Here is a 27,948-nt window from a genome sequence, read left to right as displayed (position 1 = left end):
CACCGCGCGTTCATTCTGCGCGGGTTGCTTTGAAAGGAGTGCGCCATTCGCTAAGCCTTATTGCGATAAAAATTATATGTGAACTTTCCGCTGGATTTTGTCCACAGCGTCGGTATCAACCTCGGCGTCGACATCGGTGTCGCCGTCACTCGCCGGATACATATACTTATCTATATGTATGTAAACGCAAGAAAGAAAAAAAATCACTGCATTTCCAGCTGCTTGAAGATAATTATGGGGCGAAGCTTTCGGTGGTGATTATTGTGATTGAAGTTGAGATAGTACGTAGACTGATTGTTGTTGTGACACTCATATATTTTATATTCAAAGGGATAGTGCCAAGACCGATTGTGATATAGCGGTGATTCTTATGCATAGCTAATATGAGGTTCCGAGTTCCGGGTTACGTTTTGACTTCATAATCACAGCTTCATTAGCTATCATCTCCGGTGTAGAATTTTCTTGTCGGTAGTGCCGCCTTGCATCCGCTTCAAGTTGTCTCAACTGCGCGTCAGCTTGGAGTTTTTCCCGCTTAGCCTTTGCTTCCTTGCCCCGTCTGTGGTGTAGAACTTTATTGTCGCCGTCGCCGCTTTGCATCCGCTTCCTTCTCTTTTGTCTCCACGGTAGGTTCCCGTCGACGGCGACGCTGATACTTAGCACGTCGCGCTTTCCTGCGTTCGTCTTCGTCTATATGAGAGAAGGGAATGTGTCGTATGGAACGTGGTTATATATAAATATATATATATATATATATATATATATATATATATATATATATATATATATATATATATATATATATATATATATATATATAGCGTTGACAGCAGCGCCATCACTTTTACAATTAACCACAGCGCCCTCTGTTGCTTGTTGAAGGTTACATGAAAAATGGTTAAAAAATGTCAGACAGATGAAGACGTGTTACGGGCAGACGGGAGACGGCGAAAATCGCGAGTTCTGAAGGAGCTTCGCCCCTAAAATAATTGAGAATAAGACTCCGGCGCGAGGAATAGAACGTGGCACCTCTGAGTCATGAATGTGAGGCGTTAACCACTAAGCCACACAGGAGCACCTTCTTCAACGTTCACATGACAAGCTATTTACATTCACCACTTACCGCTGTTGATGGGCATATCGAGGGGAACTTTCGTGTTTACCCCATTACCAGCAAGATGACGCAACGAGTGTGTGTCACCACTGCGTCACGACGCGGTGGCAAGTGGTCTCATCTCTCACGCGTACTTTGCCCTGCGGAGAGGAGGGGGTCAACGCTCACTCGCGCACCATTATCTCATGGTGGGGAGGATCGTACCTCTTGGCTGGCCTTCGGCTTTCACTTGAACTACTTTTTTGTAGTTACCGGGCGCTGTAAAGGTCACTGCGATAGGTGAACAGCCTCCATTTGCGAAAAGCACGCGCATTTCAGACACCACGAAGTAACAATTGAGACGCTTATTCACTTTAATTTGCACCTGTTAGTACGTTTTGTGCGTCATTTTTGCAAGAGAAACGCGAAGCACGTTTCGATCTGTTTACCATTATGCACGTGACCTTCCAATTAGTTGCTATTGCGTTCATTAGTTCGGCTTTGCGGGAAAGCTTCGATTTTTTAATAGACTATAGCTATACAAGGAATTGTACAGTCGAGCAACAGTCACTGTACGATGAGCGGCAACGGCTACTGTAGCTACAGTGCGTACTGATCAGAACAATGGTGATTTTATAAGGTTGCAACAGAAGTCGCAGCCGTGCGGCCTCCATACACGCATGTCCCATTCATTTAGGAGAAATTGAAAACGGGCTCTGGTTAAACATAACAATTTTTCGTTTGTGCATGCATTCGGAAAAACATAAAGTGTATATGCCCTGAAAGACATACAAAAGACGTCAGCGCTAACTAACAACTTACAAGTACTGCTAGTATCCGATCGGCCAAATGGAAAGTGAGCTGATAAATGAGGCTAGGTCCCGTCGTGCGCTAGGGCAGCTCTGCGTGCATGTGGGGTGAGTGGCTAAGTGAAATGTCCATTTACGTATTAAACATTTGTTAGTTTGTGATTATATGATTTGGACGTATTTCACCCCGCAGCGGTGGTCTTGTGGCTAATTTGCTCGGCTGCTGACCCACAGGTCTTGGGATCAAATCCCGGCCGCGGCGGCTGCATTTTCGATGGAGCCGGAAATGCTGTATGCCCGCGTGCTCAAACTTGGGTGCACGTTAAAGAACCCCGGGTGATATAAATTCACGGAGCCCTCTACTACGGCATCTCCCATAATTATAAGGTGGTTTTGGGACGTTAAACCCCACATATCAATCAATCAATCAATAAATGTTTCATAAGTATTTCGTCACTATTTTAAGCATCATATTTTTGTGAAGTTGCCGCAAAAGCCGTTGATGCTGCTGGTCTAGAATATGCCTAATATGTTTCTGAAAGTTGAACGGAAGGCATCAGTCTGTGCCAAAGTGCTAATAAAACGTTCATACCAGTGCCTTTATTCGAAGTTTGAGAAATGACACTTATTTATAGTGCATTCAAAGAGGAGAGTATGCTTCACATATACCTTCCATGACCAGTCGGATTATATTATCATACCATGAGGCCGATCTGTGGTCGTCGGCAGGATTTTATCTTGGAGGAGGAAGCCTGTGTTGCACCCAGGTGGAGGTAGTGCTGGTGCAGCTTTGGCGAGCGGCAAATGTTGGTGTGGCCGGAGTAGGGCAGCTGCCCCTTTTGCACGTCCCCTGCGAATGCCCGTGCCCCGTTCTATGAAAATTCGCCCTTGAGGAAGACCAAACAAACAATATATGGCCGCGCATCATCAGACAGCCCATTTGCAATGTTTTACGCAAAACTGCATTATTTCCGGCTAAAGGGAACCATGAGTAGATAAGCACGCGCTGACGCGTACACTGGTGGTGATGCTGACGCTGGCACTCATCGCGGCGTTGCGCAAGAGAGAAACCTGGGGAGGCGCAAAACACGCAGTGAAGGGCCGGTGCTTCCTACTGGAACATGCCGATCGCTGCTGATGGACACTGAGAGAGAGCAGTCTCCATTTGAACACATTGGTCTGCGCTCTGCTTTTAGTGAACGCGCACACAACGAATTTTTATTGTTCAATGACTCACAGGAGAAATCCCCCACCGACCCTATCTTGCAGCTCAAGATTTAGTGCCTATGTATAACAGGAGGCTGTTGAACAGTTGTGCAGCATGAGCAGTCAGTCAGTTTCTACAATCAAGAAACTTGCTAACAGACCATTATTGTTCCGTGCAGGGGATTTTGCCTTTCTCGGGGCATTATCGCCTGTCATTTTGAGCCAAATAGAAAAAGACAATCTTCATTACATTCAACGAAATATCAGGAATGGTTGAATTCTCATATGATGACCGAAATTAAGCAGTCACAGTGTGCTTTCATGCGCTGTAATTGGTTCCGGCGCGTGCACCGCGCAAGCATAGCCTAGTTCATAGTTCACCACTGTTGTTAAACTTGAAGCTCATGGTGTGCGGTGCGCTAACAGTATTTGAATTATTGAAATCCTGCTGTTGTTGTGCGGCAGCAGAGGCATTATTCATAATTTCAAAAGTTGCCAGTATGAGATGCGCGTGTAGATCAAGTATGCGTGTGTATAGGTGTGGGCGGAAAATAATACTGTTGTACAGAATATTATGCCGAGAATTTCGTCAATGTTTGCGTGGAAAAATTCCCAAAATAGGAAATTTTCATGTCTCTGAATTTGAATTCTTCGGCGTAGTACAGAACATAACTCTAACAGACGCTACCTGCGTCAGCGTTGCGAGGCTAGAGAGGGGGGAGCGTAGGGCAGGAGAGAGAGAGAGAGAGTGAGGCAGGGGATGCACATGCACAGTAAAGTTGGTCACGGCACACACTGGCTTCACATCTAGTATATTTGTTCTTGCTCTCTGTAGTTCGCATATGAGTGCCTTCGTTGCCCCGTGCTTATGCAGATTATAAACTTCAATCATACTGTAAATGCATGTTCAGACTGCATGATGTTGAAATCTTATCGAAACGCAGCCACAGGCCAACGCTCAAAATTTTAGAATCTACGGGCATCCATGAAAATGGACTATAATGCATATGCGCACCTTTCATACGACTAACACAAAAAGAAAACCATTCTTACGTACAAACAAGCACTCTGAGAATCAGTAAGCATTACATTCGCTATTGAGTACCATCAAAATGTTGGAAAAGATTCAATAAACGTTCAGTTCTTAGTCCTTCGGTGGTTCTTTTGTGTTTAGGTTATCATTCAAGTAGTTGTTGGCTGGAGCCCCCTCGCTTTATTTCTCTCTTGACGTTTCTCTGTGTCCACTTTTCACGGTGTATGAACGGCAGGGTTAAACGAATGTAAATTTAGGTTTTCGAACATCCACTCAATTATATTCTTGCTTGCACCTGGGTGCTGCATTAGGTCGTTTTCATTGCATTGCTGAATAACCGCTAAAGATCGGCACCGAAACTATGGTGTTCTTATCAAATATCTGCTTTTTTTCCATTTTAAGGGTGAAGATTGTATTTTTGTTCTTCCGAGCTATTTTTCGCGTAAAAAACATGAAACTGGCACAAGTAAACAAAAAAACAGTAGTTCTTTCGTGCCTCGGGAATCGGCGGTAAACGAAGTATGGGGAGTGAAGGTGACCATGTTGTATATTTATATAGCAACGTGTTATGACATGACCCTAAATATATATACAAATCGTGCACGTACAGACGTATACTGAGGAGTTGCAGATGTTTATCCAACCAGTCGTTTATACTTGCGTAATACTTCCAAACAAACAATCACGTGTGAACGAACACAACTGCACACGTTGCAGTGAAGCACTTACTCGTCAAAGTGATTCAAGGGCAGCTCACGCACGTGTCTTTCTTTTTATCACTTTGAATTTTCCCGTAATTGAGTAATGATGTCAACAGGAGCAACAATATTAGCCACATTGGAAGCGATAAGCTCATATGAGGTGATGTTGCTCTCTAGTATGGTTGCTCTCGACGCTGTTACATAAGTGAACTTCAGCGCAAGGCACCTAACTCCAACTGGCACTTACCCGACGTCACAGCTGTATTGTAGGAATATATATAAATGCTTCTAAAATTCGATAGCCAGCATAGCAAGCACACCTGACGTATCACGGGCAATAGTGTATATTTCCATAGTAGTTTTGACACCTGGCATAGCTTTGTGGTAGAATGCCTGGTTGCCACGCAGAACCTTTGGGTTCGAATCCTGCTGAAATCTTTGGGTTAAAATCCTGCTGAACCAATTTATTCTTCGTGTTCGCCGGGCCAGCGCATTTGATCTCCGGTGTTGCCTAAGGCTCAAGCGTTAAAATTACCCATGTGTGTTCTCGTCCTTCCTCGGTAGAGACCAAGTGCCGACCACCTGTAGCACATACCCGCACACCAGTGACTCGTACGTCGCTGCCATTATTCCAAAGTATAGTGATTGAAGACACCGCAATCCGCCCCTCTTCAGCACTTGTGTTTCATACAACTTCATTAAAGATTCACATTTACTGGATGGAATGGTGGAAAATATTTTTCAAGCAAACATTGCATTTACTGGCTTGTATAGCTGTCAATTAAGGTGATCTGAAACCATTTCTCACCCACAGGTGGCCGGCACCATTTAAATATTTCTTAAAAAGCTAAATTGCTTTTAGCAGCTACATTGTGCTGGCGATGTGCTCTGCTCTGACAACAAGCGCATTGAAGACTAAACAAGAGGACTACGCTTGTCGATAAGAAACTGAACTGAAGCAGACAAATGCGTTTTATTCACATTAGCCGAAAGCACTGGGAAGCCATACACCGGCTGCTGAAGCTTTATTCGGGGTTCGCTTGGTAGATTTTAAGCAGAACGGTTGTGTCATCCGCAATCTTGGACGCCAGCGTAGCTTTGGCCGTCGGGCCGCCATTCGCGATCATTTAAAGCCGTGTAGGTATCGACGAATGGTGGCTCGTCCTCGGACTCCTTCGACCATTTCATCATATTTCCAACATGTCGCTCCTGTGTGGCGAGTACTCTTTCTTTTATGAGTTTAGTACCTTTTATCAACTTCTAATCTCCCCTACAAGGAGCTTAGCTGACTTGCCTGATTCGGCAAACAGAAATCAGCTCCTTTATTAGGCGCGGAGCTCCTAAAGATGTGGGTCTCACCTTCTAGCTTGTCATGGTTCGTCCCCACTTATTTTTATTAGTCAATCAACAGGTGCAAACTGACAGACAGACGCGTGAATAGATGGACGGACAGAGAGACAGACAGACGCGTAGACAGACGATTGGACAGCCGGAAACACAGACAGATGGACAGACGAAAGTCGGACGGACAGACAGAACGACGCTCAGACAGACAGATGGACGAACGGACACACAGACAGACAGACTTATGGAAGCACGGACAGACAGACGTTGTGTCTAACTCACCATAATTGACTCTAAAGATATGCTACGGTTTTAAAGACGGTTGTCTTTCTTGGGGACCTTCAACGCAAAAATTTTGGTCTGTCTGTCTGTATACTTGTTTGTTTGTTCGTCCTTACCAGTATTTTCAACGGCATCAAAGTGACCAAACAAAAGGCCAAACGGCCGACAACATCCGCAGCGCCCACCAATATTGCTCAAGGTTCAGCGTTCATACTTGTGCGATTGTCAATTAAAAAGCAAATATTGCACTTATCTGAGGCAACATAACACCTCACTATTATGTAGGTGTACGATTTGCTAGAAAAGGCATACAGAAGTAACTCTAAAGACCGTAGCGTTTATCACGCTGCGCTGAGCATGCAACGCTTGCACATAAAGGCCAGTGTTTCCAACGCTTTGCTACGACGACATGGTGGTGGCACCTACCCGTCGCCTTGCGTTCTAGACCTTATCCCCTCAGAGACGGGTGCGCATGCCGCGCGGCCCGTTTTCCAAGATAACTGCCAGTTAGCGCTCATGTCTCATGTGGGACGTTACTTGATGCGCTCTTTCGCCTCCGCTGCACGCTCAAGGCACTCTAAGACAGCGCCTCCAGAATACCATTCGCCAATTTTCTCGCGCAGAACATCAAATAAACGTTTTTATCCCTCTCTCCAGACGCAAGACTATATTTTTTTGACGAAATTTGCAGTGTAACATGCAGATACGGGGCCTTTTTTTTCTTTCTTTCAAGAACCGCCGATGCATAATTGAAATGTTCCATTTTGGCAGAGTAAAAGTGACCTTCTAGGCGAAAGGTAAGATTGGTATTCGGAATCGCACATATAAGAAAAATGACGACTTCAGCAACACCGAGTTCAAAAATCGCTTTTCAGTGATAGCATGACAGTCCTTTCGTTAGGTAGCTTTCGTGACAGCTGAGTTGTGGAAAAAGCATGAAAAATGCCGTGTTCATCGATTCTTACAGAAAACACCACTCCGGCCACGAAGGCTACCCTTCAAGACAAAAAAAAAATTGTTGTTTATCCTTCTTTCTCAGAATTGGTAAAACACAAAAGTTAAACGTGTCTTTGCAGCGGCAGTTGAGCATTTATTCAGCATCGTTTCACCACAAAGCCGAAAGAATGAGTGCTACAGCAACCCATCGCCAAGTCATGCAGAGAACGGCCAGCAGCAGCTGCGCGAACCTCAAGCACAAAGAAGGTAGCGCATACACAGGACGAGCGTGGACTAACAACTGTCACAGCTTAACACCTAAAGCGCGCTGTATAAACCGAAAGGCACGCAAAACGCATGCACAATATTCGCAGGACGAGTGCAAACAACTTTCACAATTCTAACTTCTTTGTGTCTGTGCAGCGTGGTCTTTTCATAAGGGTGGCCGCGGCAACAAGCGAAATAATTTTCATGCTCTCCCGAATCAAAAGTCTGGTAAGCGCGAGCGCAGAAGAGACCGCGCTTCGTGGAGACGGCGCTCTCCAAAGCGCGAGAGACGACGAACTTTAGAGCAGGCCCAAATCTGACCCAACGCGAGTTCGTCGCGCTATATCGTTACTGATGGCGAAACTTTATCGAAGCTTCAGAGTTCCGAGGACCGCTAAATAAATATTGTGTATATAAATTACCTCCTGTTAGCCCTCCGACTGAAGGCGCAATGTGGCGCAGTGATTATCACCACGCGCTGTGGTTCGAGAGGCCGCTGCTTGCATGCCCCACAAAAAAGCCACTGCTTATAGTTTTTCTGTTACAATCTCTTAGTAAATCATTTAAAACGTCATATCTGTGACGGAAGTACGTCAGCGAAACCATGGTGGACCCCCGAACGATATACTTTTGTTTTAAAAAGAGCAAAACAAGTAAAAGCAGTATGTCACGGAAGGGCCTAAGCAAGCTTCACTTGCATGGTTTTCTGCTCCTGGGGACGAGCGTGTGCATTTGCTTGCTTTGCATTCAACTGTAACATACACATAAAACTTTTTTTTTATTTTTGACTGTGCACCCACTGAGGAGATCTTACCAATGTCCTCAAATTAGACTAAAGATACGACTCCAGGCACCTTTGTAGAAGGCCCAACATTGGGACAATCTCAAGAAAGCATGATGCTTTGAAGGATTATGACAGCTATGGCCCGCGGCAGTGGCACGTACATGCTTATAAATGTATGCAGTCATAACAAAAATGACAAAAAAGTGTACATGTCAGCAAAACATGAAAATTTGTCTTACGTGAAAGTGTGATCCTGCAAAAGATTTTGTTCAAATATCCGACAAGTGGCTCTCAAACTCTGGCTACTTATAAACATTCAGCAGACGTGTATAAAAGTCAGCAGACGTCTCTTCAGCATAGTTTCACTAGTATGGGAAATCAACATGTGCATGTAAGTCCGTTGTTGCAGTGAAACACGTGATCACCTAAACAGACAGACAACAATGTCAACATATCCACGCAGTTATTGATGTTAAGTTGGGCGAAGCGTCCATCAGTCTGTCCGCGCTTCCCTCCGTGCGTTCGTTCTTGCTTCTATGCTTACGCCCAAGCTTCCGTCCGTACGTTCGTTCGTACGTTCATCCGTCCATCCATCCGTCCATTCGTCTATGCATTCGTCTGTGGGTCCATCTGTCCGTGCGTCCGTCTGTCAGTTCAGCCATCCATCCGTGCTTCTGTTCATCCGTCTGTCTGCACGTCAATCTGTCTAGCGTCCGCCCATCCGGTCCTCTGCTTCTGTGTCTGTCCATCCATGCATCCAACCATTTGTTTGCCTGACCATCTACTGAAGACTCCAAGTACCGCCATATCACATCTTTTCGCTATATATAAGCCATATAGAAGTACCGCCATCTGGCGGATATTCCAAGGACTACACGAAATGTGGCAACCTCTTACTACTACTTCTAACTACATCACGGATGCACGACTTATGGGTGAAAGAGCTTCGCCCCTCAAAAGCAATGAGATTGTAGTGCACCTGCGCATTTCAGGCCAATAGTATCCTGGGTCATATGAGATTGAAAGAGAAATATCTTACTTCTGTATTCGCGAATTTTAAATGAACTTGTTTTCTTTCACGAATACGCCACTAAGGTGTTTTATTTTATTGCGATCGCAATTATATGGCCACTGTCGGCTGGATTTTGCCACCACGTCACCGGCACTCACCGTATATGTGTGCATCGCTATATATCTTGAAATGCAAGAAAGATACCCAGAAAAAGACTCTGGCGCGTAGAATGGAGCTTGAATCACCTGAACCGTCAGCTCGAGGCATCAACCACTGCACCACCAAGGAGCACGTCCTTCAAAGTTCAAATGGCAAGCTCTTTAGATGTACCCCTTGCGGCTGCTGACGGGCATATCAGGGGGAATTGTTTTTTCAGCATTACGAGCAAGATGGCGCAGTGAGCGCGCGTCGCGATATCGCTTGGCAGCCCGTGCTCTAATCTCCCATGCGTACTTTGCCCCGCTTAGTGGAGGGGAGCGACACTCTCTCGCGTGCCCTTATCTCGCGGTAGAGACGAGGGGAGGATCGCACATCTTGGCTGGCCTCGGCCTTTACCTGTAGCAATTCTGTAGTAGTTACCGGGCGCACTAAGGTCACTGCAATCATTTCAGTCTCTGTTTCCGAAAAGCGAGCGCTTTTCAGACACAGCAAAGTAACAATTGAGACGCCTATTCGCGTGCATCTGTACCTGTGAGTACGTTTCATGCGTCATTTGTGCGTGAGACTAAACGGGCACGTTTCGGTGTGCTTCCTATTTTGCTCGTGACCCTCCAATTTGTTTCAATCTCGTTCATTGCTTCGCCTTTACGGCAAAGCTGTGACTTTTCATTTTTTCTATATGAAATCAGTTTACCACAGTAGGGAGACCGAGTGACATTGCTCACCTTATTCCCAATGTACGTAGATGTTGCTCCAGCCACGCGCCATTCCAATTGAAACGTTGTGATAAAAGCCTGTCACTCAAAATGACAAGCAGTGATAGGACTTGTTCCCAGCGTATAAAGAGGTTGACCCTAACAACCGTTAAATTAGCTTGCAATATCTCTCACAAAAAGCCTCGTTTGACAACTGGGATGTTCTTTCACTGCTTTATTATATATCTGAAGCAACGAAAACATTAAATATAAGAATATCTATTGCGACCTCGAAGCTACAAGAACAGCGTACGCTTCAAATTGTTCATGCTCTTGTAGCACAAGACTTCGCCGGCTTCAGTACAAATGGTGCAAGACCACCGAATCCCTATGCAGAAATTGTGCTGATTCTTCAATAGGTGCAAGCTTCGTTCATAACAAAGTGAGTACTACTTTATCCAAATACCAAGACAAGTATATTGTGTAAATGCTGCAAAACGTAAGAAGCGGACAAACTGGTTGCTGTAACATGCGAACGATGCATACGCCTCTTTTCGTCGCTACGATCCTTTTATGCAGAAAAACGCTTAATCGTTGAGGTTAGAGACAAAGACGCAACTATCGGTCGTTGTACGTGTTTTTGTGACGGACGTGGATAAGTTCGCAACCGAAATGGTGAGAGGGCCTCTATGATGCGACTTAGGGATAATGGTTGCTCGTAAACGTGTTATGCGACCGAGGTATGTCACGAAAATACTACGGAACGTCACATGGTGGTAGCTGGTACTTGATGACAAACAACAGAGCAATGAGAAAAACGACAAACTAATGCTAACTTTATAAAGCTTAAGAAGCACCGAAGCTGTTTGATCTTGGCGAGTGTACGTGGCGTTCTTGGCTGATGCCGAGTCCTTCTGTGGCACAGACTAACTGGAGTCGAACCACCGCCTGTTACACACAACGCGACAATGTGTGATCTCCAGGGCCAGTACAAACGTCATGAGGTGGCTATTTAAAAAAACGTTGGGGTAGAACAGTCGCAAGGTCGACAAGATTGCTGCTGCCAGTGGCACTCGGTGGGACTCTAACGGACAGCTGGTGCCATTCTTCGGCTTATAGTGTGTATGCACCACACGAGAGTACTTCCTGACTCAAAAATTTTGCAAAAGAGAAATAAAAGAAATGTACTGGAAGGCTCCAGGCGATACGTAGAAGGTTTCCACGAAGATCTTAAAGTAGCAGGAGCTTCTATGTTTTGGCAAGTAGGTCCATTTTTCAAAAAAAATTGGAGTGGCGGGAAGAAAAAGAGTAGATAACTGAGTAATAAACTGAGAGGGATGAACACCAGTGTACGATGTAGACCCTTCAGTAACATATAGGTCAGAGTGTAGCGAGTTGAGTGAGTTAGAAAACCTTGATGACTCGCACGGCAAGAATATCACGCACAAGAACAAACGACGACACAGGCGCTGGCTACCTACTGCGTGTTGATTGAAAAAAAAACAATGAAGATATGCAGGATATGAAAAAAAATGGCAGCATATCCATGGAGGGAATGATGGAGAGCGAGACGAAGCATTCGTCCGTCCATTCGTTCTTGCTTCCGTTCGTCCATGCATCGTCTGTGTGACCATCAATGCGTTCATCCGCCCGTCCGTGCGTGCGTCTGTTCGTGCGTCCGTACCTGCCTTCGTCCATGCATCCACCTCTGCGTCCGCTCATGCGTTCATCCATGCATCTGTCCGTGTGTCCATTCGTCCATCTATTCGACACTCCAAGTACCACCACCTCGTAACTTTTCATCATATATTCCCCATGTAGAAGCACCGCCATCCGCGGACATTCCAAGGACTAAACGAGAGGTGGCACACGCACATTTTCTGACGGCTTGCGCTTCGGGTCTACTTCCCACCTTTAACCACCTCGAGTTCATGGCATATACTAGTTCACTGTATTCATGGCACTGCGGCCGAACGCTCACTACACCTTTCGAAAACCAAGGAGGTTACGCCCAGCGAGTATGACGTAGCAAACTTTTTCAGTCAGATAGTGCTCAATGTACATGCCAATGGCTGCTAATGGGAAATGAGAGACAGGAGAATTCGGCTTTTACTTTCTTACGGCTTGCGCTTCGTATCTACTTCCGACCTTTAACCACTTCGAGTTTATGGTATATACTAGTTCATTGTATTCATGGCACTGCGGCGTAACGCTCGCTAAACCTTTCTAAAACTAAAGAGGTTACACCCAGCGAGTATAACGTAGCAACCCTTTCTTGTCAGATAGGGCTCAATGTACATGCCAATGACTGCTATTGGGGATTGCAGCGTGCACTAATAGCCGAATGCTCCTGTCTCTCAACAACGCACAGAAGAAATCTCTCACCGGCACCACCTTCGAGGTCAGAATGTTATACTTGTTACACACTACAACGGCTACGAGGGATGAACGGGTGCCACTGTAAGGAGCTTTGCCCCTAAAAAGTGGAATCATTTACACAAAGCAAAGCTAGTGCATATTGTTCTGATTGTACTGTAGTAAGGAATACTGAATCATCTTTAATGACAATCAAACATTGTATTATAATTACGTTTGTAAATAAAGAAATGTTCAACTAATTAGCAATGTTGGTAGGAAAGAATTTACCAACAAACTACTCCCCCACCAGGAAAAAACATAACCAACAGAAAAAAAAAACAATCACGTGTGAACGAACACAACTGCACACGTTGCAGTGAAGCACGTCCTCGTCAAAGTGAATCAAGGGCAGCTCACGCACGTGTCTTTCTTTTTATCATTTTGAATTCTCCTGCAACTGCCAGCGTACGCTTTCCTAAACACGTGTATTTTTATGTTTTAAATGAACATTTAGTTAATGAACAGCGCATGTGACGTCGTTTTTTTTATTCTTCTCGATGTTCTCTTCGCGCTAGCCTAGCCCTCCCGAAAGTTTACATCAATAGTTGAGCACCCACTATGTTGGCTCCGTTCGTCATCATTGTCCTCACTTTTTACTGCTGAATTAGGTAATTCACCCGTGTACTAGCTTGTGCCGTGATCATAAAAGCAATAATAATGACGGAACGCACAGTTAAGGATAAAATTTGGTGGAAAACCCTAGCATCGTGTGACTCGCCACTTGTATTGCCTTGCTTAGCAACTCAGGTAACTAACTGGAAATTACAATTACTTAGGTGCACATTGAAAGCTGAATGATAGGCCTGAACAATGATATGCACAAAATAAAGCAAAGCTCATATATGCCATAGGTAGTGATGTAATGGACATGGTCAAAATGCCACAATGGCGGATGTTAACCTTGAGATTCGTGTACCTAGTAATCTTAAAACCTAGCCTATATTTTCGACAAAGCATTCTCATGCCTTCATACTGTGCTTATATACAGAGTCACACCTCATACTACTCTCATCTTTGGGTAATATATATGCCGTCAATCTTTAGCAGCCGGAAATTTCGCGAAAGCGGGCTCTCCGGTAAATGGCAATTACAATGCATCACCGTCTCCTCAAATACTCAGTTGCCCAAATGTTTTATGTTTGTGCGAACTTTACGACGTTAAACTCCACATATCAATCAATCAATCACACGTGAATCCTAAGTAGGGCTGTAATACGAGCACTACTACAAAATTCGAAAAAAAAGTGAAGAAACAACAACAAACATGTGCGTTTCGACTCTTAGAGTTTAGGCGTGCTACACATTGCGAACTCGACAGGGTAACCATTGCAGCGCACTGAAAGAAGGTTGATTAGCGTACATTTCTTCACGTCATAAGTAATGTTTGAGAATCTGTATGCATTTTCTTGTTTAGACGTGCAGATTTCAGTGTCCTCACGCGTCAGACGATGGCAGCAGACGACTTGTAATGACTGTGCGCACTCTCACACTTACCTTGACTCCGCTAGTGCTCGCGCTTTGCTCTGCTCCTGTGCCTTTCATGGCGACAAATTGCAGCTCCTAGCAAAATCACTGAGCAGACTTCCATTTAGAGCACAAGCAGCTCCTTTCAAAGAAAGGAAACTTTCGCACAGTTACCGAGTATTACATCACCGCTTGATGCCACAGCGCTTCAAGAAACCCCGTGCGTACTACCCTGATTTCTAATCATTCACTACACTGTTTAACTCTGCTAAATTGCAGCGGCAAGACCTAATACTCAATACAATATTATGCCAAATTGCAAAGTTGAACGTGATCACAAGATTCATAGAATCTTCAGACACACATGTGCTCAGTCTTGCGCAAAGACCTTATTTGATCGGCCCTCTTCACGCCGGAAGACGCCAGACTGTGTGCGTTCGCTTGCCCGGTAATCCCGTACTAACGACGACTCGCGTGACCAAATCGATTTCAAATTGGAGTCTTCCGTGCAGCCAACGGCTATTTCACGGCTGCTTGCCTTTAACTAAACGAAAGTATAGGCATGATGATAATTATGGCGCGAGAACAGAATGACGACACGCAGACAAGAAAGATTTGTGGGGTTTTAACGTCCCGAAACCACCATATGATTATGAGAGACGCCGTAGTGGAGGGTTCCGGAAATTCCGACCACCTGGGGTTCTTTACCGTGCACCCAAATCTGAGTACACGGGCCTACAACATTTCCGCCTCCATCGGAAATGCAACCGCCACAGCCGTGATTTGATCCCGCGACCAGCAAATCAGCAGCCGAGTACCTTAGCCACTATACCACCGTGGCGGGGCCAGAGACAAGAAAGACACGAAGGACACTTGTCTTTCTTGTCTCTGTGTCGTCGTTCTGTTCTCGCACTATAACTATCGTCATGCCATGCCAACCAGCCCGAGATGCCACACTTGGAAGTATAGGCCTGCATTACATACTTAGCGAACAGGAAGTCCGATCTACAATGGCCTGTCCTTGGGCAAGGGCATTAGTTGACGGACCGCAATTTCAAGTGAAACCATATGATGTAACTTGCTTTTATTGGTTATGAAAGCTGATATGCAAAAGAATAAGTGGGGAAGTGTAAGAAATTTAAAAATGGGATTTTATACGTCATGAAAAGTTTTTATTGCATGTCATTTTCTTGAAGTTAGCGCGATTGTATATTACAATAAAAAGATTTATTATTATAAGCTTTCGCACTTTAATAAGTAAGCATGCTTACAAATTGATGTGGAGCTTTCACCGCTCAGTCCTTGGGGCTTTTCGAAATAAAGGCCTGCAAAGTAGGCATAAAAAAGTTTTTCCTGTGTCGTAGTTGAGATATTTATTAACACATCTACATTACGCAGAGGTTTGAAATATAGTTGAGCGTAAACGAAAATATGTCCATATTTAGCCTATTAAATTGGACGTACGTAGCTTTATTATATTTTGCGCAATCCATTGTCAAAGTCGAAAAAAACAGCAAAGCACGTGAGCATGCCAGTCCACTTCTTTGTCATTATTGATTTAGTCTGGTCCGAAAATATTTTTCCGTCAGCACCGATTCCGGATCCGTTAATCCTTTCACTCATCAGGCAACAATATATAAAACTTTGAAACGAATTTGAGAGGTCGACCAGCCATGCTTTGTTCAATCTTACGTGGAATCACCCATCTAGTAAAGAAAGAAATAATCTAGTAATGCCCAGAGAAGGCCAGGACGCGCTTCTGACTTAGACTTTCTGATAATTCTAATCAGTGCACCCCAGGGTTGTAATAAGGTTTCGGCGCCCTGCGAGACGGCACTACGAAGACTTTACCGTGTATTTTAGCGCAGTGAGTACACTGATTGGTTGGTTGTGGGGGTGAATAATTGGGCTGAGCGGACACTGGTTTCAGCAGCAGTGGGAGCTGGCCATACTGTGATTCACTGAAATACGCTCATATATATAGGCGCTCACAAAACTGCGATGACAAGGGATACTTCAGAAACGCTGGGCGTGCCTGTGGCTGAAGCCTTTCGAATTAGGTTAACTGTATAGCATGTTGTGGTGTCAAAACAGTACTTAAAATGTGTAGATCCCAGAAGAGGAAGCCTGCGGGAAAACGTGTGAAAGGCATTTTTGCACGCACTATATTTTTAAAAACATGCTGTTATGTTCAGTGCAAGCGAACCACGGCTGGTCGGTAGCCAGCGCCTCACGTGAAGGGGATATTATGAAAAGCCGCTGCTCAGACGGGTTGGTCCCCAAAGGCACTCCCAATGAGACGGGACATAATAAAGGAGAGAATAGGAGAGGAGCTCAGTGCTCGAGAAGGGGACCAGGAAGAGTGGACAAAGTTCGTATTTGGTGCCCACTCTAATCGAGGGATTGAGAGTTAGAGAATAAGAATAAGTTGAGGGGAAGGCAGAGAGGTTAACCAGAAGTTGCACCATAAGGTTTTTTTTTTTTACCCTGCACTATAAGGAGAGTGTGAATGGGAAAGATGGAAAACGAAGCGGAAACTGGGCTTGCGAAAAAAGAAAAAAGAGAGCAGGGGTGCTATAGCCTATCCAAGGTCCCGTCGTGACAACCTTCCGAGAAAATAAGGTGGCGGCGTGCCTTTGCAATAGTTATGCAGAGGTGGCGTCACCTAGTCGGAAACTCGAGATAACTTATCGGCTGTCAAGTAAAGCTTGTTGGTTCCGCGGCAGATCGGGCAGTCTCTAAACCGACCGTGTAGTACGAACTGGGCTGGATACACGCAGACGTTTATTTTCTAACACCTAAAAACACTACGCTAATCGACACCCAATTCTCAACGTAACATTCCATCCATAGATTAGAGTCAGCGCCAAGCACGACCTCTTTCTACTCTTCCTTTGAATGACTACGATGTTACGTTGAAGAACTTGACTGGTCTGGTTGCTTGTTATTGGCAAACTTCAGATTATTTAGACTTTTCAATTTGTTTACAAACTTCTTGACCCGTATAGGGGCAGCCACTTCTCACGTTATCTCCTCTTCGTTAGGCGTCGGTTTCCGTCCAGTGATTGTTCGCTTGCCCCTAACATACTTCATACCTAATATAAATCAAAAACAAAAAAAACGCGGGAAACAGCGTGGCGGGTTCTTATTTTGAAGATAACGCATCTCAAGGAGAAAAATAACTTTTATTCCGTGTTGGTGTTCATTTATAAATTAGTCAAGCTACCGAATAAATTTAGCTCATTATTTCGCGGACCTCTTTGGCAGAGAGCGACAAACGCACAGCAATACACATAAAAGTACACCCGTTTTCAGAAATCATGAAAAGGGTACCATTACCACAAACGTATAAGGTCTGCGTGTTCAGGCTCGTTTGGATTATCAGCTAAACGTGGGCTCAAAAGAAACTGGGGGGGAAATAGATTTTAACCAAAGGTGAATACACAAATGAATATAAAAAGGGTTATATCTGTTTGGAATACCAGAACCCATGTAGACTACCTATTGATTAAATGGTGGCAATGCGTAACGTCAGCATCAATGTGACCGCTTTATTATTACTAAATACTCTAATGTGAAAAAATGGACATGGCGACGTGGACTACCCTCCAGCAGGCTCGACCGGGCTTATATCCCACGAGCCTTAGAGGCGTTTGTCTCCGATTTATGCGTTCCGTCCTTCCCACCTTCTCCTGTGTATGTATCTGATCGTCGGCCCATTGTCTTGAAGCTCGAAGTTCCATTTTCGTTTTCGGAAAAGCCATGGCGTCTTGATGTTCGCGTCCTGCAGGACGCGCGCTCAAGATCAGATTTGTCACGCGCAATACGTGTGTCGCTCACGGCGTCTGGTTCTGAATATTGGGATGCGCTTAAAACACAGTGGCGCCTGCGCTGCGCAGTGGAGGGGCGTTCGCTTCGTCGGCGCGTTTCTGAAGAGCTTGCTGATACCGCGATGAAGTTACGCATTGCTTTGCGCGCCGAGACGCCTTCTCCTCTAGTGCGAGCGTGGCAGCGTGAACTGCGTGAACGCTTTCAGTGCTTGAATGCTGCTTCGTCCCTGGCGGCAGCAGCATGGCGCTGTAGACACAACCCATGTGCACATCCCGAGGTGCTGTGCTACGCGAGACATTCCTTTTTTGGGCAATCAGAGCCATCTGTCTCTATGACAGCACAAATACCACCTGCGCAGCGGCTTCCTACGCGTGATTGATCTGTTTTCTTGGCGCATTTTGAAGCAATGTCGTGTTCGGCCATGCGGACTAACTGTGATGAAACACCTCCAATGCTTAGAAGTTTGCCCCGTATTCCTCAAGAAGCTGCGGATTGCCTGCACATCCCTCCGTCGGCTGTAGAGGTAAAGGCGGCACTGAAATCTATAAAACGTGGAACGGCCCCAGGGCCAGACGGTTTTCCTGTTGAGTTTTACTTGACATTTTGGGATGAGATTGGTGCTACATTTGCCACGGTAATCCGGCGTTGCTACGAGGACGGTGTCTTTCCATCAAGTTTTCGAGATGTACGCATTGTGCTTATTCCAAAGGGTGATGCTTCCTCCGTTAATCCTGAAGATTGGAGACCTATCACGCTCCTCAACGTTGACTATAAGATATTCGCGGCGGTAGCCGTTCAACGTTTGAGGGGTCTGTTGAACACCCTAGTAGGTCATCACCAGACTTCATCAGTGCTTGGACGAGAAATACACAGCTTGTCATATACCACACGGAATATCATAGCCTATATTTTGTCGCAATCTACGCATGGTATCCTTGTGTCTTTGGACCAAGAAAAAGCGTTTGACCGACTAGAGCACGCGTATATCTTTAATGTGCTCACAGCCTTCGGCTTTTCTCATTCGTTTGTGGAAACGAATAAAAATACGTACACTGGTCTGAAAAGCACACTAGTTCTGGATGGCTGGGAAAGTGCTGCCTTTTCCATAACACGTGGGGTCCGTCAGGGATGTCCATTGTCTCCTGTGCTATTTGTCCTCAGCCTTGAGCCATACTTGCGTGCTCTTGACGCGGATTCACGTGTCCGGGGTCTTGCGCTTCCTGGTAGTGGTGTCGTGAAAGTCACAGCTTTCGCTGATGATATAACCTTGTACCTTTCAGATGAAGATAGCCTTTCACGCAGCCTGCATGTATTTTCCCAGTATGGGGACATTTCAGGTGCAGCGTTGAACATCTCCAAATCCCGGTATTTCTTCATTGGCTCTCCAAACTTCAGGCTTAGCGCCGGTGTTCCCATTCAGCCAGCCGCGTCCCTTCGTATTTTAGGTATTTTATACAACCACTACGGAATTTGCGAATCTGTTTGGTTAAATGCTCTCGAGGAAGTAAGACACAAAATTCAGGATGCACGGGATTTCGACTTCCTGCTTCTTGAGCGGAGGTACCTTGCGCAGACTGTATTTTGCGGTCGCATTTGGTACCTTTCTCACGTCGTGCAACCATCTTTACGTATTGTGCGATCACTGCAGTCTGCTTTGTGTTCCTTTTTTTTGGTCAGGCGGCACTGAGTTGGTCTCTCGCGCGGCACTGGGACAGCAGCGTTCTCAAGGAGACTTTGCTTTCCCTTCAGTGTCCATACGCTGTCGGCTGCTGGCACTGCGTTACCTTTTGCGCCTAGTGCAAGGGGAGGAATCTCCCGCACGAACGCTTGCACATTACTTTCTGGGTACTCACCTGTGCCATTTGATGCCTAATGTGCAACTTAACAGGGGGCCACAGTCAAGAACACTTCGTGCGTTTTATGCAACAACTGTTGCATTTTTTCGCCATGTCAAGTCGAGCTGTCCTGGCATAGATGTTTTGAACAACCACATAGTTGAGACAACTGCTGCTTTGTTGCTTCCGTTGGTCCCACCAGCCCGCCGTTCTCGCTGTAGACGGGTGTCTTGGAGCTCCCTAACGGCTTCCTTTCTGTCTGCACACCTTCGAGACTTCATGTGGCGCCTGGGATGGGGTGTGCTTCCCACTCTCGACCGCCTCGAAAGGTGGAGAATAATCCAGTCAGCAACATGTCCGAACTGCTCCCTTCGAGAAACAAATCAGCATTTCCTGAGGCATTGTGTCATTGCTCGCGTTTTTTGGAGAGCCGTATATGCCGGATTTCACTGCCTCAGAGTAAATCGCTTCGTTTCTTCTGGGCGTTGTTCGCGAGGCCGCTTCGCTTGTCGTCTCATTGTTGCCGGCTGTTCCTGCCTCTGGCGCAACCGCTGCGACGCGGTTGCAGCGGGCCGCCGCCGCCGCGCGCTCTACCCGATCCTAGAACGATTGTACTCGGAGCTGCTGTCTGTTTTGTCGGAGGAGCTCTTCTTCCTCGGTGAAGAGGAGTTTCTTCAGCACTGGTCTTGCCCTTTTGTGTCGGTCTATGACGGACGAGTGAAACTTGTCTTTCGGCCGGCCTGGTATTAGTAGGCTGATCTGTCGATGCGCCGGCAGAAATGGCATGCCAACATGTAAATATGCAAAATGTACATAGTTATGTTTTATTTGTCTCTTGTTTACCTTGAAGTATTTTGTGATTGTGTTTGTGTGAACCATCGAATGTACATTTTCTTTCAACGTCATCTCATATGCATGTTTATGTAAATGACGTCTGTCTTGTCATCATCGTTAGAGTATGTCTAAGACGGAGATGTTCTGTTGAGTGTTATTGACGTTTGTGGCAATAAATTTTTTCTAAACAAAAAAAATGCAGCAATGTTTTGTATAAAAGAAGTGGTGCAGGGGAAACGAAAAGCATACGTTCAAATGACACATTACAACGCAACGCAAAACCCACGCAAAACGAAAAATGAAAAGATCGTTCAGTTAGCTAACTTCGTTAACATACGTTGCAAGCACTCTGCAGATGGGGAAACTAGGATAGTGCCAATTGAGGCTTATCAAAGTTATCTGGTGTGGCAAAGTTTTGAAAACGTGCCGCAGCGATAAGTGCGGGCGTCGGAAAATATAAAAATAATGGGACTTTCATATGACGCCACGTCCAGTGCATCTGCATAATTATTGGGGGATAAACCTTGATCACCTGGCACCCATACCAACCGTTTGAGAAGTAATTGTCTTGCGACAAGAGCTTAAAACACTTCTAAAGCATTGGACATATTAAGCGAAGCTAAGCAATAAAGTGACTCTCTGCATTGTTCCTCTTCAACATGCAGGTTGTTTGCGAAGAAAAAAAAAGTCTATTGGAAGATCCTTTCAGTAGAATGGCTTAAAAATTTTGCCTCCTGGTGTTCCTTTCCATTGGAGCAATTGGTATGAGCTTTAGACAAAGGAACGTTTGCTAAGCTGTATGCAAGTTCTTAAGGAAAGTAAAACGTAAAGAATGGTAATGTTAGGCGCGGTTTCACTTTATCCTGAACACTGGTATAGCTTTTTGCGCTTTATTTTTTCATTTCCTTATTCATTCTATTTTTAGTTCATATTTCAACAATGTGTTCTCGTTAATATTATAGGTGTATAAATGCCTTTGCCTGGTAAAACGATCTCATCTCTAAAATAAGCACCGTCCATTTTAACGCCGATGCCCAACATTGGCATGCGCCAGGACTTCTTGGAACAGCCAACCAACAAACCAACCCCCACGCGTGTAATAAACACGGGCATTACCAACTTAACAAAAAAATATACGTAGTATACGGACAAATATAAATGAGGCACGTGTTATACTTGCGCAGCAAACACAAAGAAAGACGGGGTGAATACAATATGCGACTGCTTTACCACCAGGAGAAAATAAACGTCTCGTGAAAAGTTTCAAAACTGCCATAGCACATCGGCACTCACCGGCGGTCTTGTCAAAAATCAAAGTAATCAGGTCCGAAGATGGACAGGCAGCTGTTTTCTCGCTGTGACACCACTGTACAATCTCATAGTGTCACAGGATGCGCGTTTGCTTTCCTCTTCAAAACTGCTTGCCAACAGCCGAAGAATACGCGCATGTGTAAAGGCTACGGCTCTCATGCAAATGGAAATGCTGCCAGCCCAGAACGAACGTACATTCGTTGGTGTCCAGAGAGGCCCAAAGACTTTCCTACCTGCAGATGTCCCGACATCATATCCTTTTCGAAGCCTGGCACTGCGTATGCTGCGTGCATGCTCATAGGTGTACGCGCTCATGTATTGCACAAAACAATCTTTGTATAAACTTTTATTCACCTTTTATCTACCTAATTAATGAAATAACCAATACTTGCCTCTTGCATAATACAGTGGGAAGAAAAAAAACAATTTAATACAACCGTTTGCGACAGATGGTGGGATGATTGCGGTGCAGTTGTGAACAGTGCAACATTTTTATGTTGAAACAAAGAAAGGGCACAATGTTTTAGATGTAAGAGAACGCAGCAATATTTTAACAGTACAAATCACCGGATGAACTGCTGTAGTGATTTTATAAAATGAGATTTTGCTTACCCTTTAGGGGGTTCCTGTTCAGCATGGCGGATTGCCCTATCTAAAGTGCAATGTAAATGAGATGAATCTTGCATAGTTTAGCTTTAATTTCACTTCTTCTTTTGTACTACATCATCTTTATAAGACCTTTTTGTGCGCTGTTTCGCAAATGTGGTTACCACGCTGACTTTTGAAATTCGGTACAAGATTTTTGAAATGATGTCTTTGTAAAACATGTAGAGAAACGTAATCTTACACTGATTATTTTTCATTTGTAGGGATATTCTCGGTTGTCATATATTTACATATTTTTTATGATGCTATACAGTTTTTGTGTGCGTACATTTAACGCCTTGTTTTGATTTTTTCCTTTTGCAGACGCAGGTGTTTCTAGTTAAACAAATCGAAATGAAGGAAAGCAAAACCCTGTATCTCCAAGTGATAGAATGGGTCTTGTTCATTCTTACGACGATCAAATGCGGACTAATTTACCTGCTGAATTGGTGCTGGTTTAATAGGCATAAACTTCCGCCTGGGGCGAAGCTTCCACCGATGCCTCCAACGTCTTCCATTTTCGGTCATAAAGAGCTTAAACTTCACAACTTTCACTATGTAAAGGCTCTGCAATGGGCGAAAGAGTACGGGCCTGTATTCAGGTAAGTAAATTGTGCAAAAAAAAGCGAATGTGAGGGCACTCGAGTAGTGTATCAAAATTCTCTAGTCAATCAAAATTTGAAAGATACATCGGTCAAACTGAGACATCTTTTCGTATCCGTTTCAACAACCACAAATCGCGCGTGAACAGTCCGCCATATTATCTATTCTCCAAGCATTTTCATCTACCAGTTCATTCGTTTGACAAGGTTATGTTGATGCTATTAGAATCAGGCTTCGAATCGCAACATTATCGTGAAATTCGAGATTCTTTTTCGATCCATAAATTCGATAGTGTGTTATCCGGCATTAACAAATGCGTAGGCGAATCGTCATGATTTTCTACGATGCCCTGACGTCCGCATTTTTGTTAAATACTTAAAGAAGCATCCCTAACGTATTCTCTACTTCCTGAAAGTTATCACATATTTTTTTTTCTTTATGCTTGATTGTCGTCGTCAATAGTCAATGTTACAAATGCTCTTTACATGCCCATCATCTTGTCTACTGTACTACATTTTTTTTTCTAAGGCTTTTTCTGGTGTTGCCGTGGTTCTTGTAAAAATTTTGGAATACTCATATGCTGATCGCACGTGTATTGCACTAACGTGGCTTCCTATGAAAGTGGCCACACTAGTATTTCTGTTCGTCCTGACGATGGCTGTGCCACGGCTGAAACGTAGATTAAAACAGCATCCAATTTTCATAAGTGTGCTCCTTTATTTCTTCACTAGATGTGCACCGGACCCACAGAACTTCTTTTTTGAATGATATATATATATATATATATATATTTATATATATATATATATATATATATATATATATATATATATATATATATATATATATATATATATATATATATATAGATGGTGCCACAGCTATCTTTAGCCTAAATTTCAAACAAACGCATGTTGCTGACCGTTGCCTGGAGATCGTCAGACTATTTTTTTGTGTTCAAAAATTTTTTAAAATAGATCTGCTGAATTAACTAACATTTCAAGCAATAAAGATGAAATTAAAATTTAAAGAAAAGTTGTAGACTGTTTTCAAAACGTGCAAATAGACAGTTTCATACTTTATATCTGTTATTTGCCAGTGTTTTTCGGCCAACTACGAGTACCTGTGAAATACAAAAACCACCACGTGACAAACCCGCTCACGCGCCAGTGCGCCTAATGATTATAGTGCTCGCTAAAGTTCCACGTACAAACGAACTTAACATTTGCTCGATTGCGCTGCCTTCACAGGGCCGCAACGATGGTGGTGGCTTTGCGATTACCACGTAGTGCTATCGGCCACAAAAACGATAACTGCTGTGACTGCTTATCGCTGTCATGAACTGGAAGAGGAAAGCGTATTATTTGTACGCGCAACACCAGGAATCACCATAATCACGGCGCGCGTAGGCGTGCAAGCGGGTTTGTCACGTCGTATTTTCGTAATTCGCGGGCATTTGTAGATAGCACAAAGAACGCTGATAAAGGACAGATTCAAAGTTCAAAACTGTTGATCGCACTTTTTGCAAAAAGATGTACAACTTTATGATTGAAAGTTTTCAATTTTTTTCCCTCTTTCGTACTAAAAAACTTAGGTAAGTAAACAGACCTTATCTAACGATATTTTAAAACAAAAAACAAAAAAAATATTCTTACTAACTCCAGACAACGGTCAGCAATATGCATTTGATCGCAGCGTAGTTGCGTGTGTCGCTATATTTTCAAACTCTTACTAAAGCCAGTTGAGGTGCACTGTATATATATATATATATATATATATATATATATATATATATATATATATATATATATATATATATATAGTTATAAACTTCGAGAATAGTGCAGTATAGGAAACAAAACAATAAAATATTTATTTATTCCTAACAGTTTCGGCTGGTGGACCAGCCTTCTTCGGAGGATGTAAGTGAAATCCTCCGAAGAAGGCTGGTCCACCAGCCGAAACTGTTAGGATTAAATAAATATTTTATTGTTTTGTTTCCTATACTGCACTATTCTCGAAGTTTATAACTTTTATTACGGTGGCCGGAAGAGACTCTGATCATCTATTTCATCTATATATATATATATATATATATATATATATATATATATATATATATATATATATATATATATATATATATACAGTGAATCCATTCATTGTAAATGAATCCTTCGGAAACATCGCGGCACCGATACACTTCACTGATAAAACTGAAATTGGTGAAACAACTCTCTATTCACCATCACGTGTGGGGGTCACTCAGCGGCTACAGTTTTTTTTTTTTTAACGTGCGTGCATTTGCAAAGATTTTTCGTCTGGGATTGGAGATAACATGTGCGGAACGAATGACGGCGTATATCGCGAATATGTAGGCCCTGGAATTGATTGCCTTTATTTGTACCAGGCTAGAAAGAATGAATACCGAAGCATGGAATCACAGCAACCATTCTGTTCCGCTATTCTACTTTCACCCTGGCACGAGTTTTTCGTGCATACGCTGAGACCAAGAAGATGCATGTTGGAAAACTTACTGGGAAGCGCAGACAACCTAGCAATAATTATCGCGTGTGCAGCAAGCACTTTCGCGAAATTATAATTTGTACTGTGCTGGGGTTGATATCTGATAATTACGACGTGGGACTTGTGCAAATGTACAAAAAGGAATTTGCGATTTATTCACCCCAGGCCGACAGGCTTTTTTTAGCTGTCTGCAGCTCAGGGTGGCAAGAATGGTTTTGTCCTAATGTTGTCATTTTGCGTTGCATATTCAGACGTCTCTTCTGCAGGCAGCCGTAATGTGCTGAGATGCTGGTAAGCAAATTGATTGACGCCAGAAACCAGCACATTCACTGAATGCACGATACGGTAATTGCAATTAATAGTCGAGCAAACGATTTATTCAAGGATGTTTGCAACGTTCGCGCATCTTATCAATCAATACACCCCCCGCAGAGAAGCCCGCGTAGTGAGAGCGAGGATTAGGGACACAATATATATGCGGATAAAGTCCCACTTATTGAATTATATGTCTTATAAAAATTGTGGAGCAATATTCATATGAAAGTAGCGGGCCGAACGAACAATGGTTGTTCTGAAGAATAATTGCCGCAAAAAATTCTAGATACCCTCATAAGAGGTCAAGTGAATTGAACTAATGTCAAAGCATCCCCCGTTTCCTTTGGCCATTTCATACTGCTCTGAAAAGTATAGGGCGACGCATTGCCGTAAATCCTGCGCGGCAGTCCTTCCTGATCAAAACGTTATCGCCGCGGCGACGCACTTTCCGCGCAAAAGCATGAGACAGGTGCGCGCCATCGGGCTTGCATCAGCAAACATAAATGTTCGCGCAACGCGAGAATGCTTCGATTTACAGATTACTCGATGATTTTCATAACAACCAACCTTTTACCATAGCACCTCTTCACATTATGCTTCTTAGAGCTGTGCGCACCCGCTCCGACGAAAGTGCACGGCGCGGCGATCACCGTACGTTGGCTCTCTATAGTCTTTGTTGGCGAACACTCTAGATTCTTTTGTAGCTAATACAAACACAGCTGATGTTCGCGAAGCAAGAAAAACCACAGCAGAATAGCCTGGATCACTGGAGTTGTTGAACACGTCGCACAGCCGGTGACACGTGATGTCGGTTTATATGTCACAAGAAGGATTCTGGAGGATGTCGCCACGGAATGCCTTCGCCCCAATGACACAATCAACTTCTTAACCAGTGATAATAGCCAGTCGAGTCAAATGAGCGGCTTCATGCCCTTCCCACGAGTAGTCCATAGCTACTTTTAAATTTGGAAAAGCGGCCTCTGGTAACCACCGCGGAGCAATGCATATCTACCATTCACTTCGACAACATCCTCAATGACTGTTTCCCTTGAATTGAAGGAGAAGAATAAGCGACCGTCGATGAGCGGCTTCGAAGCTTTGAAGTGTCTAAATTGACGGTTTATAACGGTAAGAGAAACAGTGTCGTCACGAATGGCTTTGTCGAAGTGAATGGTCGATGTGCTGTTTGGTGCTCGGTTTTCGTTTCTACAGCTATATTAGGCCTATTGCATCGCTCCGCGGCGATTACCAGTGGACTCTTTTCCAGAATTTCCAATTGGCTAAGTACTATTCGGAGGAAGGGCTTGAATTCCTTCATTTAACCCTGCCCTCTATCGCCATTGGGTAAAAAGCAGATTTTGGCAGTTTCTAGAATAATGCTGTAATTAACGTTTGTACGCATTTGAAGATGCCTTCAGCAAAGGCAACGTCGCAAGTAGCACGCAGATACCTCTTTTCTGTTAGTTTTAAAAACATTGGACCTATTTTTACAACACCCCATAAATATATATATATATATATATATATATATATATATATATATATATATATATATATATATATATATATATATATATATATATATATATATATATATATATATATATATATATATATATATCAGACAAGGTAGCAATGGTAACAGTGACAACACAACAAAATCTTGCCGTGTGTGCCCGTACATTTGCTATTACATTAAAACATTTCACAAGACTTCTACGGTAGCTTGAAGCCCCCTATTTATTGTCTCCCAATCCTATTTACTATTCGTTCTCCACTTGTGAAAATCTCAATCTGCATCCTGTTTCCATCATACCTAAGAGGGATGAACAGTTCTGTAATTTCTAA

General features: G+C 43.9%; 1 protein-coding gene across 1 annotated transcript in view; it reads left to right on the top strand.

Annotated features, from left to right (window-relative positions):
• LOC119167648 (cytochrome P450 2C28) overlaps positions 1 to 27,948 on the top strand; it is a 123,744-nt gene that overhangs the window by 52,610 nt on the left and 43,186 nt on the right. Inside the window, exon 2 of the mRNA XM_075865977.1 lies at positions 22,981 to 23,258. Coding sequence (XP_075722092.1) covers positions 23,011 to 23,258 — 248 coding nt within the window. The 5' untranslated portion in view covers positions 22,981 to 23,010. The remainder of the gene's footprint in view (positions 1 to 22,980; positions 23,259 to 27,948) is intronic.

Source organism: Rhipicephalus microplus, chromosome 6 (assembly GCF_043290135.1).
Source record: "Rhipicephalus microplus isolate Deutch F79 chromosome 6, USDA_Rmic, whole genome shotgun sequence".
Lineage (NCBI taxonomy): Eukaryota > Metazoa > Arthropoda > Arachnida > Ixodida > Ixodidae > Rhipicephalus > Rhipicephalus microplus.
This window is presented reverse-complemented; position numbering and strand designations above follow the sequence as displayed.